Genomic DNA, 18297 nt, shown 5'->3' on the forward strand with positions numbered 1-18297 from the left:
TCATCAAAATACATGAGTGCTGATAACATTTCCCTAAATTAACACTTTTTTTTGCTGTATTTAGGCTCGGTTTCAAGGCCGAAACCGAAATTTAAATCCATGATCATAACTCATCAATACAATCGAGGGGCCGTCCCAAGTAAAAAAAAAAGGTCTGAATATATCACTTCCCAATTATAAAAGCTACAAGTGTAATCATGCATAAGTGCTCTCTCTCTCTCTCTCTCTCTCTCTCTCTCTCATTTTGGATTTGGGAAGAAGATGCCACTTGGCAATATCCGTTTTTCTGCAAACCCATCTCCAAATGCAGCATTTGACTCAAATGAATTAGGTCCCTATAACGAGTGATTTCAGAGCACTTCATACCCTCCTTTTGATTCGAGAATGGAAAGGCCACGTAGAAACAGCGTGGAAAGGAAGAAGCCTCACTTCTTCAAAGTTCTCTTAGGAAACTTCTCCCACAGTCTGGTATTTTTTTTTCACATTCTCCTTTTGTTCCTAACAATCTTTGGTTTTTCTTTCGCTGGATTCGATTGCAACGTATTTGATTTAGAATGGGTGAACTTTTACTATGTAATCGTTGTAGCATCTGTTTGCTTCAAGGTTCTGTTATATTCTCTGTTGTTTCTTCATGTTAGAACTCTTTTTTCTACTCCCACTTTTTATTCTTTTTTCATTTATCCATGAAGTTAAACATGCAAAATAACCTATTATTCTGACCCCCAAAATGGTGTGCTGAAAGTGTAACTGTATTTAAATTTACTTTGAAATTGATGCTGTATCTATTTGCTTCATGGGTCTGTTCTGTTCTCTGGTGTTTCTTCCTGGTTGGAACTATTTTTAACTTTTTATTTGTGTTATTTTCCATTTTATCTAGGAAGTTAAAAATAGACAATAACCCATTATTCTGACCCCCAAATGGTGTGCTGAAACTGTACCTGTTTTTTAAATTTGTAGCGGATTCCACCAGCATTCATGAAGCATATTTCAAAGGCAGCAACATATAAAAGAACAGCCATTCTTGAGGGTCCTAGCAGTAGGGTTTGGCATGTGGAATTGAGCAAAAAAATCAACGGTACATATTTGCAGGATGGTTGGCAGGAATTTGCCAAAGCTCACTCCCTAAGGGTTTCTGATTTTCTAGTTTTTAGATATGATGGAAATATGCGTTTCAGTGTACTAATTTTTGATAAAACTGCGTGTGAGAGAGAAGATATTTTTACCTGCGATAGTTTTCAAGAACCCACTTTCTTCCATGGACCTAAAAAACGAGGTAGGCCGCGGAAGAAGTCCCTTGATTCTGGTAATGTCGTCTCTCGGCAGAAAACTTGTGAAATTGACTCGAAAAAACATCCGAGTGACTCATTTCGAGGTAAGGAGAAGAAACTACTTTGAACTATCTTATTCATATCTGTTTATGAAGATTTATACCCTGGAAACGAAATTCTATTCCATGCATCTTGAATTTGTAATCCATATGAAGAATTGCTGCCAACCTAGGATATCAACTGTATCATTTGGATGACTTTTTCCAATTTTCTTCTCATAGGTTATAGGTATTATGTATCTTCAATGTTCTTCCTTTCCTTACCCAAATAAGTATTCATGTTTTTGTATTTCACAATACTTAATTGCTCCATGAACAGCCCTGCAAATAGATTGTAGATGCCTGTGAAATCCTAGACATGAGATTAGTGTTAATTAGATTTTACAGGTCAAAATACAAAAAAAAAATGACTATTATTTCTTCTGAACTTCATGTTTTTTTTGGAATATAATTATCTATTTAGGCAATGTTTGACAGCCATGAAATTCTTTTTCATGGAATATTAGTTTATCCTGCGGTAGGAGAGGAGCAAGGAGGGTGGGGAAGGGAGAGAATTCAGAGGCAAGAGTGATGGAGCAAAGTGGTTGAAAACTGGGGAAAAAAAAACTCTACTCAAAATAGTCTTTTCCCTATTTTCAGTCACATTGCACCATCACTCCTGCCCTCTCAATTTCTCTCCATCTCCCACTCTCCCTACCTTTCTCTCTCTCACCACTTAGTAAACTAATACTCGTGAAAAAAAATTCACGATTTCCAAACATGGCCTTAAGGTAAAGAATGTATGCAGATATGCTTGACAATTCATTTTAAGTTGACATTTAATAAGTGATGAAAAAGACCCACAACATGCCAAACCACTTAAAATGAATTGGTGAAGAAAGTCACAGGGGGAAGAAAATCAAATAGCTTTAAGGAATCTCTGGCCACTTCAGCCCTAGCTAATCTGGCAGCTGCACCATTGGCTGATCTCCTCACATGCCTAAAGGATATAGCGACGTCTTCTTCTCTCTCAAGAATCTCGTCGATCCAAGGTGCGAACCTCCAAGGGGAGGACAACTCCCATCCAGCCACCTAATTACATTCTGGGAGTCTCCTTCTACCACAAGATTGTCCAAGAATGGTCTCCCTAAAAGACGAAAGTCATGTAATTCCCCTCTAACCTCCACCTCATTTGAATCTGTCGTTCCAACAGGGCTTAAGAACACCCACTGTAACTCCCTGGTCGTCCCGTAGAATACCTCTTACTCCCGCTGTGCCAGGGTTATCAAGACAGGATCCATCAAAGTTTAGCTTAAGTGACCCTGGATCTGGAGGTTCCCATTCTGGCGAGGGCACCGGCCTCTCCTCATAGCTAAAGCAAATATCTCTCCTATCCTGCCATGGCTGATAATTAGACCCAAACCGAAAATCTTTGGGACGGCTCTGACACATGTGATGGACAAAGCAATCACATACATGTCTGTGTGTGTGTGTGTGTGTCTAGAAGTGTGGCGAGTTAGCTTTGCCCTTGACGACCCGAGCGTTCCGTTCTGTCCAAAGTACCCATAAAGTGGTGAGTAACAATACTTTCCAAAGAGACTTCCCTTTTGAACGCTGATGCACACACGACCACTCTTCCAAAAGATTGATCAGAGATTTGGGAAAGACCCACAACAAGCCAAACCTACTCAAGATCGTACCCTATGCTTCTCTGGCCATGCGACAATGTTGAAACATATGATCTACTATTTCCCAACCTTGCACACAAAGGGCATAATGATCCACTACTCAACATATTCCACTCGCGCAAATGATCTACAGTTAGGATCTTATCCTGAAATGCAGTCCAACAGAAGGCATCAACCCTGGGAGACACTCAAATGCTCCACACCCTGGCTAGAAGCGAGGGGTCATAGCTCATAGCCAAATCAGAGGAGAAGGATTTGACCCTAAAGACCCAGATGAGCGCCATATCCAAACCCTTTTATCTTCACTAGTCCTTTTTATGAAGCAAGCCTCTAGAGTCTGCAAAAGACTTGCCACCCAATCCACTTCCCGATCGAAGAAATTCCTCTTGAACCTCACTTTCCAAGATATTCTTCCATCCACTCAATTGAAGAACTCCTTCACTAAGGCTTCTTTAAACTTTCCAAGAGATTCTTCCATCAACTCAATTGAAGAACTCCTTCACTAAGGCTTCTTTATCCACCACCAATGCGAATAAGTCTGGGAATGTGTCTAAGGGTGGAAGCTCGGTACCATTTGTCATACCAGAATACACTGTCTGATACCTTCGCAGAACTTATGTTTTTGTTTTAAAATATCTTGCCACACTGTCACTCCACTACATCTACACCTGTCCTTGGACAGCCATTCGCCTGGCTCAGAACCTTATATACTTTGATCACCCTAGTCCACAAATTAAGTTTTTCCTCCCCAAATCTCCAGAGCCATTTCCCCAAAAGAGATTTGTCGACATTGTGCAAGCTTCTGATGCAACTTTATAGGCCTGCAAACCTCCCTCCAACTAACAAGGTGGAACTTTCTCCTTTCATTGGAACCACCCCATAAAAACCTTCTCTAAATCTGCTCAATTCTGCGAATGATACTCATGGGACATCTGAACACCGATAGGTGGTAGATAGGAATGTTGGCAAAGACACCCTTGATCAGGGTTATTCGACCCCTCAATGACACCAGATTGCACTTCCAAGTGTCCAATCGACCCGCTCCACAATAGGGTCCCATGCAATTCTATTTTGGCCTACCCACCCTTAAAGGCAGGCCTAAGTAAGATGATGGGAGTTTGTCTACGCACCGATTAGCCTTGATTTACTGAAGTTTGATCTCCGACCTATGATCAACTCATAGCACCTTAGAATTGCCTTGAAGTTAAGAACTTTCCCCGCTTCCAAAGAGCTAAAGATCAAAGTGCAATCTGCGCATTGCATATGAGAAACTACCAAGTTCTGCTCAGCCTAGTTAGAGCCTTTAATTAAATTTAACTCTTTTCCTTTATTGATCAGTCTACTAAGGGTCTCCGCTATAATCACAAATAGGAAGGGGCAGAGGGGGTCCCCTTGCCTCAAACCACACAATACTTGAAGAAGGCTTTGGGTGAGCCATTAATTAGGACCGATAACCAAGCTGAAGAAATGCTCATCCTAATCCATTAGTACCACAGACTCCCAAACCCATCCTCCTCAGGAAGTAAAGAAGGCAGTCCCACTCCACCTGGTCATAAGCCTCTCCATAACCAGTTTACATAATATGCCATTCTCTCCCTTCTTGGTAGTCTATGAACTCATTTGCAATCAGAGTCCTATCAATGATCTGCCTCTCAATGATCTACCATAAGGTTTAGTTAACCATTGTTTGTATGATGCAGGCAAGTATAAGCCATCTCCTAAACCAGATGGGGTTGTAAGGATTGAAACAGAGGATCTTGATCCGCCTGTCAGTGTCGCTGGAAGAGTTCATTATTTGCGGAGAAGGCAGCATGTGATGTCAGAAGAAAAAGAAAAAGTCCAGGAAAGAGCCAGCTCATTTACCTCTGATTTTCCATTTTTTACGACAATTATGACTACATGTCAAGTGCGCAGGGGATTTGTTGTGGTGAGTCTATTTTGCCAATTTTTATGTTTCAGTTCATTTGTTATTTTGCCCTTTAATCCCCATCAAACCGGTATGTGACATGAGCAGTGGCGGAGCCAGGATTTATACATAAGGTGGGGGCAGTCTTCAAATTTTAAAGGGGGCTGGGCCCAATTGAGTTGGGGCTATTAAGGAGTTTGGCCCAACTCAACAGGGGCAGCTGCCCCCCTTCTGCTACATGTAGCTCCGCCCCTGGACATGAGTGTTCTGATAATGTATATATTGTATTATCTTTCATCATCTAAATATATTTCAGGTTTTCACCACAAACTATCTCATACAAATGTATCTAGAGGCTAAATTTTGTGGATAAATTAAAATTGGAGCAATGCATCTTTGGAGTAAAAAAAATTCCCATCTAGCCCCTCATATATCATCCTTGGAGCATCTACCATCACTAGGTGTGTCATTTCTTCTGCATCTTCTACGTAGAAACCCTCTCCACCTCACAAGAGTGCTATTGCACTTGTAAGGTCAATTGTAACAGAAGGCATATTTTAGTATAGAGGTATAAGGGAATGCTGCAAATGTGCTGTTTTGGGCATTGGTTGTATCCCTTTGGCAGACAAAAAAATAAAATAATAAAAGACCTGGTTTGCTCCTATTAACTACTAGGATTATGTTTTGATTGTATGTCATTTGTAGAACGTGTTGTGAGATTTGTTGAATATTCATGAAACTTGCATTCCACTTATTGATGATCAGAACACTCTACTCACTTAACAAGTCTAGGGCTCTCAAAGGCTTTGAGCAGGTTCTTGGTTTGGACATCCATTTTAAGCAGGTGTTGAGAACGTTTTCAGCATTTCAACGACTTAAGTAGTCTCAATATCAAAGAATCAAGCAAAAAATTATGGACAGATGCTCAAATAATCCTTTGCAGCTTATCTGCTATGAGTGAAGACTTCGGAATTTTGGTAAAGTTTTATGATTTTTTCTACATGTTTAAATCAAAGTTTGTGTATAGAGTACTTCATATTTTACACAATGAACTTGGAATAATTTGAGTAAAAAATAGTGAAGATAAGAGATTCAACCAAGCTTTGCATCACTCGGGCACTTTCCTCAAGAGTATAGTCCAAATTTAGGGTGCAATGTTGAATTTAGGATTAAGAATGGTGGAAGTAATAGGGTTGTGCTCCGCGATGGATCGTATTAATGAATTGTTGGGAAGTTAAGACTATTTTCCATCTGCAATTTCATGACCAAATTTCTTTTGTGTGTGTGTGTGTGTGCGCGCGCGCGCGCGAGGGGGGGGGGAGTTGTGGGCGGCGTGGTAATGGTGGGAGTGGGGAGACAAGAGTGATAAATATAATAATAAGAGGAGCTTAGTTGGGACATCCTTGGTTCTCATTAGCCATGATATTTCTCTAGAAAGCTGATAGAGTTCCTCAAGAAATCTAGGCTACTGCTGGTGATGTCTGTATGGGATTTTTTCTCTTTTTATGAAAAAGTATCAATAATAAGTCATTTTTATGAGTCGGGGCTTGTTACTAGAGATTGGTGCTCGGTGAAAAATTTTCTTGTGGTGAATATCTAAAGGAAGCATGGGTAATAAGTCTAAATTGGTACATTGGGAAAGGACTGTGCATATCATTTTGTAGTAATGAATTGGTTTCAATGTAATTTGTAAGAGCTCTCTCTCTCTCTCTCTCTCTCTCTCTCTCTCTCTCTCTCTCTCTCTCTCTCTCTCTCTCTCTCTCTCGTGTGTGCTAGCACGTGCATGTATATCTCTTCTTTTCTTTTTTGTTTTTGTAGGTAAGATTGAAGTGTTGTGTTGAACACAATAAACTCTTCCCCCTCCCGGTTTGCACCGGCGCGCAGTTTTGGAATTCATGAGAAAAAGAAGAAGAGAAAATTAGCATTCCTCGTGTAATAATCAATGCTTTAGTTGGTATATTTAGATCTTGATTGACTTGCATGCTGTTATCTCAGTAACTTTTTTCTACTCATTTGCTATTACCTATGCAGGACATACCAATTTGTTTCGCAAGGGCACATCTTCCTTACAAAAGAGTCAATATTATCCTCCTAGATCCGAAAGGGAAGGTGTGGGAAGTGAAGCTTGTTGTTTACAATAGTAATAGATACTGTATATGTGGTGGGTGGACTGCCTTTTCACGCAGTAACAATCTTGAAGAAGGAGATTCCTGCATATTTGAGCTTGTGGGTAATCTCAAAATGCGTGTGCATATTTTTCGGTGGGCCAAAGAGAATAAGGCAGGGATCAAATCTTAAACCATCTGTTGGTTCTTCGGATGCGAAGTTCTATTCTTTTGGTCCTCTTGCAGCAGTGCAGCCCCATAGAAGCTCTGCATATATCTTTTCTTGCTTGAAGTAGAACATACTACAGAAAACTTCCTATATTTAATATGTTTTACTAATTATATTCTCTCTGTGTGCCCTCAAAATTGATCCTTGGTTATAAATAACAATAGTTTAGTTTGGTTTTATTTGCAGATGAGACATCAAGGCACTTCTTTGGAAGCCGCTAAATATATCATTGAGCATTTTCCCAAGTAATTTCAGTAAGTAGCTGAAATGACTGCAGAAAGCTAATTTCATAACTATTCACCCATAAAAGGCTTGATATGATTGAAAAGGCAGTTTTTCCCTTTTTTTTTTCTTTTGGGCCAAGGGGATATTAGAGCAGATGCACGAAACCAAGAGAATCTTGAATCCTATGCACGAAACCAAGAGAATCTTGAATCAGATGCTAAAAACCAAAAAAAATTGACCTTTCATTTTTATTTTCGTTTTCTTATGTAACTGCTGGTCAAGCTCTAGCCACTTTGCAATTCGATGATATCCATTTCCCTAGAAGAAGAAGAAGAAGACACTTTGCAATTCGATGATATCCATTTCCCTAGAAGAAGAAGAAGACGAAGAAGAAGAAGAAGAAGAAGAAGAAGAAGGAGGAGGAGGAGGAGGAGGAGGAGGAGAAGAAGAAGAAGAGAGAATTGGCAAAATTTTGACACAAATGAGCAAAAATCAGTTTAAATTTGAAAAATCAGCAAAAAGTTGGGTTGAGGCGGCAAAAAATAAGATTGAGTGATCCAAAAATTGGCTTTCGGGTTAAGTCAGTAAACATCATGTTGAATTGGTAAAAAACCAATTTTGATCGATTTAACTCAATATTTTCACAATTCAACCTGATTTTTACTGATTCAATCCGATTTTTTTGGCGATTCAACCTAACTTTTCAATTTAAGCCAATTTGTTACTGATTTAACCTATTTTTTTGCTGATTTTAAGATTTTTTCTGCCAATTTTGGTCTCTCCCCCTCCTTATTCCGAGTTGAATTGGAGGACAAAAGTGCAATGAATACAATCACATGAAGGAGCAAAAAGATATAAATTGAAGGAGATAAAAAAGCAGAAAAAATGAGAGGGAAGGTGACAAGAATGCAGTGGAAGAGGGTAAATTGGTCTTTTAGACTACAACATTCTTACTAGTTGAATAGTTTTCAAACAGCCTTTTGTCCTAAATTTAGCAAGTTTTTGTAATTACTTAGAAAGATACCCTATGTCATTTTAAAAACTGTATAACCATTGTTTGCAAATAATCATAATTAACTGCAAAACCATTTGCATATAAGATTATATGCAAATAATATGTAGAGGTGTCCCTTGTAAAATTTACAGAAGATTTCACTAAACTTGGATACTTTACAAAGAGCCCAATGACTTATTATATAGAACACTCAAAGGGTTAAACACAGTAAGAGATAAGCAAAACCAAGGCAAGAGATAAATATAAAAATCCTACCCTCTAAGATTGGCCTAATTGCTAATTTAATTAAGCTACCTAATCTAGCTAGCTTTCCCATTCATCCCACTTGCCTAATCCCATTCAACCCACTTGCCTAATCTACACCAAGATAATCCAACGGTCTGATCTGACAAATCTTAACATGCCCCCTCAAAAGTATATTGATTTAAAATCAATAAACGTTTGCTTACAATATAATTTCCCAAATTGATTACAATAAAATGTCCCCAACACACTTAGCAGCATACTGCCAAATCTTCGTGTGTAATGCACACCAAGCAGATGAAGAAGGTCTTGATTGATGCTTCTTGCCAAATGTACGCCAAAGCCGGTTGCCGAAAGGAAGCCACAATGGACTAGATGAGACTCAAGGCCCCTATGAACGAGTCTACATGAAATGGTTCACACTTTCTCAGGCACGCACTCCAAGGGCCCGAGGCATACACCTCAATGGACTGAAGCACCTCAACTGAGTAGAGTAGCTACTATTTCAGGCACGCACCCCAAGTGTCCGAGGCATATACCCCAACGGACTGAAGCACCTCAACTGAAATAGTTTGGAGAAAGAAAAACTAAGGAAAAATAGTTAAGAGAGCTACAACAAGCGGGTCAGGGACAACAATTATAGGCAAACATCAAAGACATGATTTTAAAGGCAAATCGGATGGTGTGTACACAAAAGGGCTGCAAATATCAAATATGAAGAATCTTGCAAGAAAATGAGTGCATTGAAAATGCAAAGGGAAATATGGAAAATGAAATCCACTGAGGGTCGATATCAATAACTAAGGGAAAAAGTAGAAGAGAATGGGGTGCCAATATCAATTAGGGTGCAGATATTTTTCAAAGCACATGAGAAACCAAGCATTTGATATATCAAAATGAGAGGCTGCATTTTTTTTTACCCTATTCTATCTGTATCTCACCCTGAGGAGGATACAAAAACTTGCTGACAATATTTATCAGGCACCAAGTGGGTGAAGAAGGAGACGGTGTTGTTACTATTTTCCTAAATGATCAGATTTGGTAAGAAGGAAGGTTCATCAGAATATGGTGCGCTTTTTCAAGACTTGTACAACGGTGAAGAGACACTTTTCCGGCAAGGACATATCAAATCCTGGCAAAGCCATCCAAAATGATGAAATTGGGAGAACACATGCTCGTGATGTCGATGGTGAAGGTGCAACCAGGGGAAAGAACAACAGATTTCGAGCAAAAGTAACAAGAGTACAAAGCCTCGTCATCCAAGAATAGTGAAATTTCAAAACTTATCATGGTATCAGAGCTGGGGCGTGGTAACTCCCGGGAAGATCTCGGTAACCCCGGTGTGCCTCCGAGGACGGTCGAATTCCCTCGGAGAAGATCTCGTGGTTCCCACGTTGCTGCCGCCTTGGGGGACGAGTTGGTCCACGTTGCTCCGCGTGGAAGGGGAGATTGTTGGGGTTCCATGCAAAAGCAAATAGTCCCACATCGGAAAAGTGAAGTGGATGGAGATGGGTTACAAGGGAATGGGCACCCTCCCTCTAAAAAAGCTAGCTTTTAGGGGTGAGTTAACTTTCCATCTCTACATTCCAAATCTTTCCACCTAGCTGAAAGATTTCCATTCCAGATCCTTCCATTCAGCTGCCAGAGTTCCAGCCCAAATTACCTTGCTGTACATTCCTTGTATAGTTCCTTGCAGCTCTGGTATTTATTTCTTTGTATATGCACCCCTTGATTATGGGGATTCATACCTTTTTACATCCCATAACTTTGGGGATTGGATTCTGTAAACACTTCTATAAATTTGTACGTTTACACAATGAGAAATATAGAATAGTTCTTCTCAATTTTTCATGGTATCAGAGCTGTATGTCTGATACATATACTTTCCTCTTCTCAACTCTATGTTCTTATATCTCTCCACTCAGCCATGTCGACCAATATTCCCAATGTTTCTGAAAATTCTCCACCAAAGACTCTTGATGATTCTTCAAGCAATTCCCTCAATGACAATTACAACAGTCCTTTCTACCTTCATCCCTCTGATAACCCTGGAAATATCATTGTCTCCACCCTCCGTGATGGTGATAACTATCAGACATGGAGCAGGGCAATGCAGATGGCACTCACCGCAAAAACTAACTCGGGTTTGTTGACTGCTCTCTCCCACAACCCAAAGCATCTTCTCCAAATTATGGTTCGTGGTCTCGCTGCAACATGATGGTTCTTTCTTGGCTCCTCAATGCGATATCCAAAGATCTTCGTGACAGCATTATTTACTCGGATACTGCGGCTGCTGTTTGGATAGATCTTAGTGAGCGATTTTCCCAAGGGAATGCAGCCAAAGTTTATCGCATTCGATGTGATATCATCAATCATCACCAAGAACAACTTTCTGTTTCTGCCTATTATACGAAGCTGAAAGCTCTTTGGGACGAGTTGTCATCCTATCTTGTCCTCCCTCCCTGCTCCTGTGGAGTCATGAAGGCTCTTACTGAGTTTCAGCTACAAGAGAAACTCATGCAGTTCTTAATGGGCCTTAATGACTCTTTCTCTCCCATCCGTAGTCAGATCTTGTTAATGGGTCCCCTACCTGCTGCTAACAAAGCATATAGTCTTGTTCTTCAAGAAGAGAATCAAAGGCTGATGCGCTTCAGGTATGAGACACATGTTGATGGGACTGTTGTTGTAGCCAATCAGGCCGCCACTGCCACCATCATCCCATCTGCTTCTGTTGTTCAAAACTAGCACAATTTTGGCCGTAACAATGCGACCAAGCCACGCCGCGAACGCCGTCATTGCACCTATTGCAATAAGCTTGGTGTCACGCCCCAAAACACCTACCATGGTTTTAGAACATAACAACGCCACATACCTGTGTAGGAAATACTCTACAAGCATGCAAGGCTAGCAATGCAGACCCATGCTCAATAAATCAAAATAAACTAAAATCCATTTAGGTCATTAATCCTAAAACTTAAGATAAATCAACCATCTTTGAGTGTCAACCTCCCACTCTCAACCCATGACAATAATATGAAATAGAAATAGAATCCATCAATCACCTGCTCATCTAAACAACTAGATATAGAAAATAATAATATGCCTCGTAGTCAAGTCCTCGGTGCTTTGACTCTTCTACTGAAATCAACCTTCTTGATCTGAAAATGATTATAAGCATAGAGAAAGGTTAGATATTACCAAACACCCAAAGGAGGCAAGAAGCAAAGCAAGGAGACCACACAAAGATTTATAGTGGTTCGGTCACAAACGGACCTACTCCACTACCGAAGTACTTGGTCTTTCCTTAAGATTTTCCTTCACTATGATGGGATTCTTAAAATGCTGAATCCCAAGCTTTACAATGAACACCGCCTCCAAGGGACCAAACCCTCTTTGCAAACACGCCTCCAAGAAGAACAACCTTCTTCGTACACCGCCTCCAAGGGAATCACTTCTCTTCGCTAACCTCCTCCAAAGAAATTAACCATCTTCGCAAACTGCCTCAAAGGGAAAAGCTCATCTTCGCGCCGGATTCACCTTTGTTGTTGGGCCGAATCGTAGACCCCAATTATAATGAAAATGGAAGAAGATAAAGCTCACTCAATGCCTCTTGATAGGATAATACAAACAATAAAACGCTCACAATCTCTCCAAAATATTACACCAATAAAGCCCTATAGAGATCTTCTTCAAGTATGAAAATGCAAGTTTAAAGCTCTTGAAGAGAAACAATGGATTTTGAAGGTTAAAGCTCAAATGAGGTTTTCAATAAATCCAAAAGCCTTTGAATCCATGATAAAATAGCATATTTATAGTCCATAATGATTTATGACCGTTTGGAGGTGATTTTGGCAAGAAAAGATCTCAAACGGATAAAAAAAGCAACTAGCCGTTAAGCCTCAACGGCTAGTTTATCGTGCACTCCCGGTCGACCGGGGTTGCGCGGTCGCCCTCGGGAGGGCGTCTGGAATTCTAAAAAATGGCATTTTGACTGCCCCGGTCCACCGGGGTTCGGAGGTTGACCGGGTCGGTCGACCGCGGCTGCAAAAAACTGTTTTTAGTCACGATCTTTTAAAATTCATGTCTCACACTTTTCTTATCAGATGTTGACGCTCTTATACTTGATTTGAATGTAAATGATGAGATCTATCTATTAAAAATATTTGAAAATGTTTTGGACCAGTTAAATCAGGTTTAAGTTGCTGGACTCATAATTCAAGTGCTAATGTCATGTCTTTCTATTTGTAAACTTTGGTTAGCACTTGGGAACTTTGGTTAGCACTTGGGCTTTGGTTCTTGGGATATGGGCTTTGGCTTTTATGATATTTTGGACCTTTGAAAATGATTTTCAATGTAATACAAATAGGTTTCAAGTTTGGTTTTGATGGAGGTTTAAAAACACTTTGAAATGCAAAACCACTTGAAAGAGATTTCCAATACAATCTAGAAAGATAAACTACTTAGCACCTTGATCGTATTGGCTTCAAAGGTCTTTGGGATCTTGGGCTTGGAAGTGAACACTTGAGAATGCTTGGTACATGTGACTTCTTCTTCTTCAATCATCTTCACTTTGAATTCTTGAGATAGTCACCAACACTTGTTCATCTTCAAGCTCCTCTTAGCATTGTGCAAGGCATGCTTGTACGATCTTTAAGTTGAGCTTTATGCTTGGAAATCTTCCAAGGATGATGCCTCCAATGTGTGCAAGCTCTCTTAGTTCCTTTGCGCATGTTGACCCTCAAGCCTTGTGTTATGTTGTATTGTGTAATGGCGGTATGACATATGAAGTTCTTGTTTAAGGCACAACACTCCAAAGCAACACATTAGTCTATAAAGACTAATAAATTTGGGTTTGCTAGCATCAAAACAAGAAGGTAAATATGAATAGTTGAACCCATGGAAACCCTTGGGCTAACAAGTTCGATCTCTGGCATTGGCTCTTGGGGCATCCATCTGCTTCACGTCGTCAAAGTTTAGCTAGGTTGAATAAAGATGTGTTTTTTTCTTCTTGTCATTGTCAAGTGGACCCACTGGCTAAACGGACTAGACTTCCTTTCTCTAATAGTTCTATTTCTACAAATAATCCATTTGAGCTAATCCATTGTGACATTTGGGGACCGTATTCTACTCCATCTTTGAATGGTGCATGGTATTTTCTAACAATTCTTGATGATTTTAGTTGTTCCACATGGCTTTATTTGATGCGATATAAATCTGAGACACCTTACCTTTTACAATCTTTTGTTAATATGGTAAATACTCAATTTAACTCATTTGTTCGTATCATTCGTCAGTATCAACGAAGTTGTGTGTCTACCCCACAACAAAATGGAGTGGTGGAAAGAAAGCATAGACACTTACTTGAAATTGCTAGAGCATTGCGATTTCAAGCTCATTCGCCTTTGTCTTTTTGGGGAGAATGTGTCCTCACTACAGCATATTTAATTAATTTACTTCCTACCCCTATCTTAGAGAACAAAAGTCCTCATGAAATCTTATTTAAAGTTACACCAAATTACAAGCATTTGTTAGTTTTTGGTTGCTTATGGTATGCACATAATATACATCATAAACATAAGTTTGATGCACGAGCTCGTCGATGCATTTTCGTTGGTTATCCATATGGACAACGTGGTTACAAAGTCTATGACCTGGATACCAAACAAATTTTTACCAGTCGAGACGTTTTCCACAAATCCATTTTCTCATTCCGTACCATAGAACCTGAACCTCCTTATCATGCTGTCATACCTCACCCTATCCCCCGACCAACCTATTGTTGGCTACAGCCCAAACAATCCACCCAAAGCAGTAGAGCCGGACAGCCCATCCCCAATCATCATCTCTGCACCTCCCACCGATGTGCCTCCTCCCACTCCAAATGAGGCCTCCAACCATCCCATCCGTCGATGTTCCACATGACCTCGAACTGCCCCTCGTTATCTTGCAAATTTCAAGTGTTCTGTTGTTGTCTCAAGCTCATCTCCATCTTCCCTCAGAGGTCACTCCTCAAGGTACACCCTATTCTTTGTCTCACTTCTTATCTTATACCAATATCTCTCCTGCTCATCGAACTTCAGTTTCAGAGCCTACCACCTTCACTCAAGTTGTTAAAGAACCCCATTGGAGAGAAGCCATGGCGGCTGAAATTTGAGCCTTGGAGGAAAATAAAACTTTGACGCTCACTACTCTTCCCCCAAATAAAAAACCTATTGGCTGCAAATGGGTGTATAAAATCAAGCATCGTGCGGACGGTTCCATTGAACGACATAAGGCTCGCTTAGTAGCAAAAGGGTATACACAACGGGAAGGGTTAGACTATCACGAAACTTTTGCACCCGTGGCCAAATTAGTCATCGTGCATTGCCTTCTTGCTATTGCTAGTGTCCGTAAATGGGCTCTACATCAACTAGACGTCAATAACGCCTTCTTACATGGTGACCTTGATGAGGAAGTTTACATGCAACTTCCACCTAGTTTTTCACGACAGGGGGAGCTTTGTGTTTGCAAGTTGAACAAGTCCCTTTATGGCCTAAAACAAGCCTCAAGAAATTGGTTCTCCAAGTTTTCACAAGCTCTACTCGATGCTGGCTTTACCCAATCTAAGGCGGATTACTCCCTATTTTTACAACATACCAAGCAAGGTCAGACTTACGTCTTAGTGTATGTTGATGACATCATCATCACTGGTGATAATCCAGATGTCATAGCCAAATTCAAAGCCTTCTTACATAACAAGTTTTATATCAAATACTTCGGCACTCTCAAATATTTCCTTCGTATTGAGTTGGCCCATTCTCGGCAAGGTTTATTTCTTTCTCAACGAAAATATGCATTGGAAATTTTAAATGACGTGGGTCTTCTCGGAGCCAAGACTTCACCTTCTCCAATGGAACAGAACTTGAAGTTCACCCCGAACGATGGTGAATTATTGCCTGACCCCTCCACTTATAGGCGGCTTGTTAGTAGACTCATCTATCTTACCATCACTCATCCAGACATAGTCTTCTCAGTTAACTTGCTCAGCCAATTTATGCATGCGCGTCGCAAACCTCACTTGGATGTTGCTTACCGAATTTTTCGTTATCTTAAGAGCAACCCTGGTCAGATTATTCTTCTTTCATCCATGAGTGACCTGCATCTATATGCCTGTTGTGACTAGGATTGGGGGCGTTGTCCAACTACATGGCATTCAACCACTGGTTATTGTATTTTTTGGCTCATAGTCCCATATCTTGGAGAACAAAGAAACAACTTGTGAAATTGTTTGGCTTCGCCGTCTTCTACATGACTTGGGTGTTCATGCAACTAAGCCAGCTACACTTTTCTGCAACAACCAAGCAGCCTTGCATATTGCTGCCAATCCAGTCTTTCACGAAAGGACAAAGCATATTGAAATTGACTGCCATTTGGTTCGTGAAAATATTCAAAATGGCACCTTACAAATGGCGTATGTTTCTTCTTCTCGACAATTGGCAGACATCTTCACCAAAGCTCTTGGACACGACAAATTTCATAACCTCACATCCAAGTTGGGCTTGATGAATCCCTATGCACCAACTTGAAGGGGAGTGTTAACTTTCCATCTCTACATTCCAAATCTTTCCACCTAGCTGAAAGATTTCCATTCCAGATCCATTCAGCTGCCAGATTTCCAGCCCAAATTACCTTGCTGGACATTCCTTGTATAGTACCTTGCAGCTCTTGTATTTCCTTCTTTGTATATGCGCCCCTTGATTATGGGGATTCATACCTTTTTACATCCCATGACTTTTGGGATTGGATTCTGTAAACACTAAATTTGTACATTTACACAATGAGAAATATAGAATAGTTCTTCTCAATTTTTCAAAGAGACTATCAAACCTGAGTTTGGTTGTATTTTAAAGTCTATATAAAAGTGTTTTTATTGACCTTCGTTCATTGTCAAGGACTATAATTTCAGTCTGGCATCGACTTATGTTGACATAATTTAGGAGAGTAGGCTGATATGTCACCCTTTTTAGACATTCCACCTAGGGGTATTCATTATTCGGTTATAACCGAATAACCGAACCGAACCGAACTGGTTTGATCGGTTCGGTTTTTTTTTTTTTCGGTTCAGTTTCGGTTTTTTTTTTTTGGAAATTCGGGTTCGGTTTCGGTTATCTAAAAAAAAAAAAAAAATTCGGTTAACCGAATAACCGAAATTATGGGTAAAGACCATTATTTTTACAAAAAAAGTGCCATATGGTCACTCCGTAGGATAATCAAAACCGTCCATTTGATTTATCACAACTCAATTAGGTTGTGCTCAAAAAATCAATTTGATAGGATGATCCTAGCCCTCCGATCCAAATCAAGATTTTGCTTTTTTTCCTCTTTTTCAGTTATTCGGTTATGACCGAATTTTTAATCAGTGCAATTTCGGTTATCGAAATTTGATAACCGAAATTATTTCGGTTATCAAATTTTGGTCTATTCGGTTCGGTTATAACCGAACGAACACCTCTAATTCCACCTCTTTATGTTGCTCTGTTATGTCTTTTTAATTTGCTTTTTGGAATGGATTGAAAGTCATTTTTGTTCACCCTATGCTATAACTGAAGAACAAAGGTGACATAGTTGAAATTTTCAAGTTTGGTATTACATAACACTCTTGGTTTTCGGCAACTGTTCCTTAAAGTGACGGAAGGTACATGTAGCCATCATGAATCCATGCAAACGTTGTTACCAAACTTCTGCTTCAACCCAAGGAAAAGAAGTGTGTTTGGATTGTAGGAAAAGCATTTGTTGTGGAAAAGGATTTAAATTATCTGTATGCTTAGAAAAATACTTAATCTGCAACCAAAGGTAATCCATGTTGTCCCAATCTTCGATGATTGTTTATGCACCACTAATTGGATGATTAGGATCGTCTGATCATTGTAATTGCTGTATTGTGGTCAATCCATGGTGGGTCCTATTAGTTTAGTAATTCAAAGCAATATATAAAAAGAAATGGAGTTTCATTTTTTATTTTTCATGGTAAATGATATTTCCACCCCCTTTCTCAGCATTTTCATCCACAATGCAGATAATTTTAGGAAAATAGGAACAAAAGGGTGGAAATGTGGGAAGTATCAGTTTCCTCTTCATATGTCATACAGTAATACGATAATTGCCAACAGGGGACACACTTTTGGAAAATTGTTAAAGAGGGTTGATAACCCCCTTAGTTTGATAACACCATTTAGAAGGTTGATAACCCCCTTTTAGAGACTTGATAACCCCATTTTGTCCCTCTCTAACAATTTTTCAAAAGAGTGACCCCGTTGGCACTTCTCGTATTTTGGTGTCCCCCATTGGCATATTTTTCCTTTTATTTTTTATAAAGGGCAAATTCACCTTGCTTTTTTTATTATTTAACCAGCTATGGCCGGTTTGGATACTTCATATTTTGTATTTGGATTTGGAATTGAGTTTTGAATACAAAAATGAGTAGATCTGCCAGTTCATGCTGAGGGAGACAAAGAGGGAAGCGGGTACTTCCTACTGGAGGGGAGAGGTTGAGGAGCAAACAGGGTGAAGGAAACTGCCAGATATGTGGATTTCCAATTAC

The 18297-nt window shown here is 39.8% G+C and overlaps 2 protein-coding genes across 3 annotated transcripts; both read left to right on the top strand.

Moving 5' to 3' along the window:
- Window positions 1-214: 214 nt before the first annotated feature.
- Window positions 215-7413, top strand: LOC143853089 (B3 domain-containing protein Os01g0723500-like). 2 transcript variants are annotated; one of them, XM_077362809.1, is made up of 5 exons: window positions 215-468; window positions 958-1372; window positions 4695-4921; window positions 6719-6832; window positions 6932-7069. In XM_077362809.1, exons 1-4 carry the CDS (start codon window positions 385-387, stop codon window positions 6797-6799), a joined length of 807 nt encoding a protein of 268 aa, XP_077218924.1. In that variant the 5' UTR covers window positions 215-384; the 3' UTR covers window positions 6800-6832; window positions 6932-7069. The 2 variants fall into 2 exon arrangements, with proteins under 2 accessions (XP_077218924.1, XP_077218923.1); XM_077362808.1 differs by lacking the exon at window positions 6719-6832 and having other exon boundaries at window positions 220-468; window positions 6932-7413.
- A 3518-nt stretch (window positions 7414-10931) lies between these two features.
- Window positions 10932-11462, top strand: LOC143852394 (uncharacterized). The gene has a single exon (XM_077361775.1). The coding sequence runs from the start codon at window positions 10932-10934 to the stop codon at window positions 11460-11462; it is 531 nt and encodes a 176-aa protein (XP_077217890.1).
- The last annotated feature ends 6835 nt before the right edge of the window (window positions 11463-18297 follow it).

Source organism: Tasmannia lanceolata, unplaced genomic scaffold (assembly GCF_043159265.1).
Source record: "Tasmannia lanceolata isolate RefF3 unplaced genomic scaffold, GAP_Taslan_0.1 ptg000019l, whole genome shotgun sequence".
NCBI classification, from domain to species: domain Eukaryota; kingdom Viridiplantae; phylum Streptophyta; class Magnoliopsida; order Canellales; family Winteraceae; genus Tasmannia; species Tasmannia lanceolata.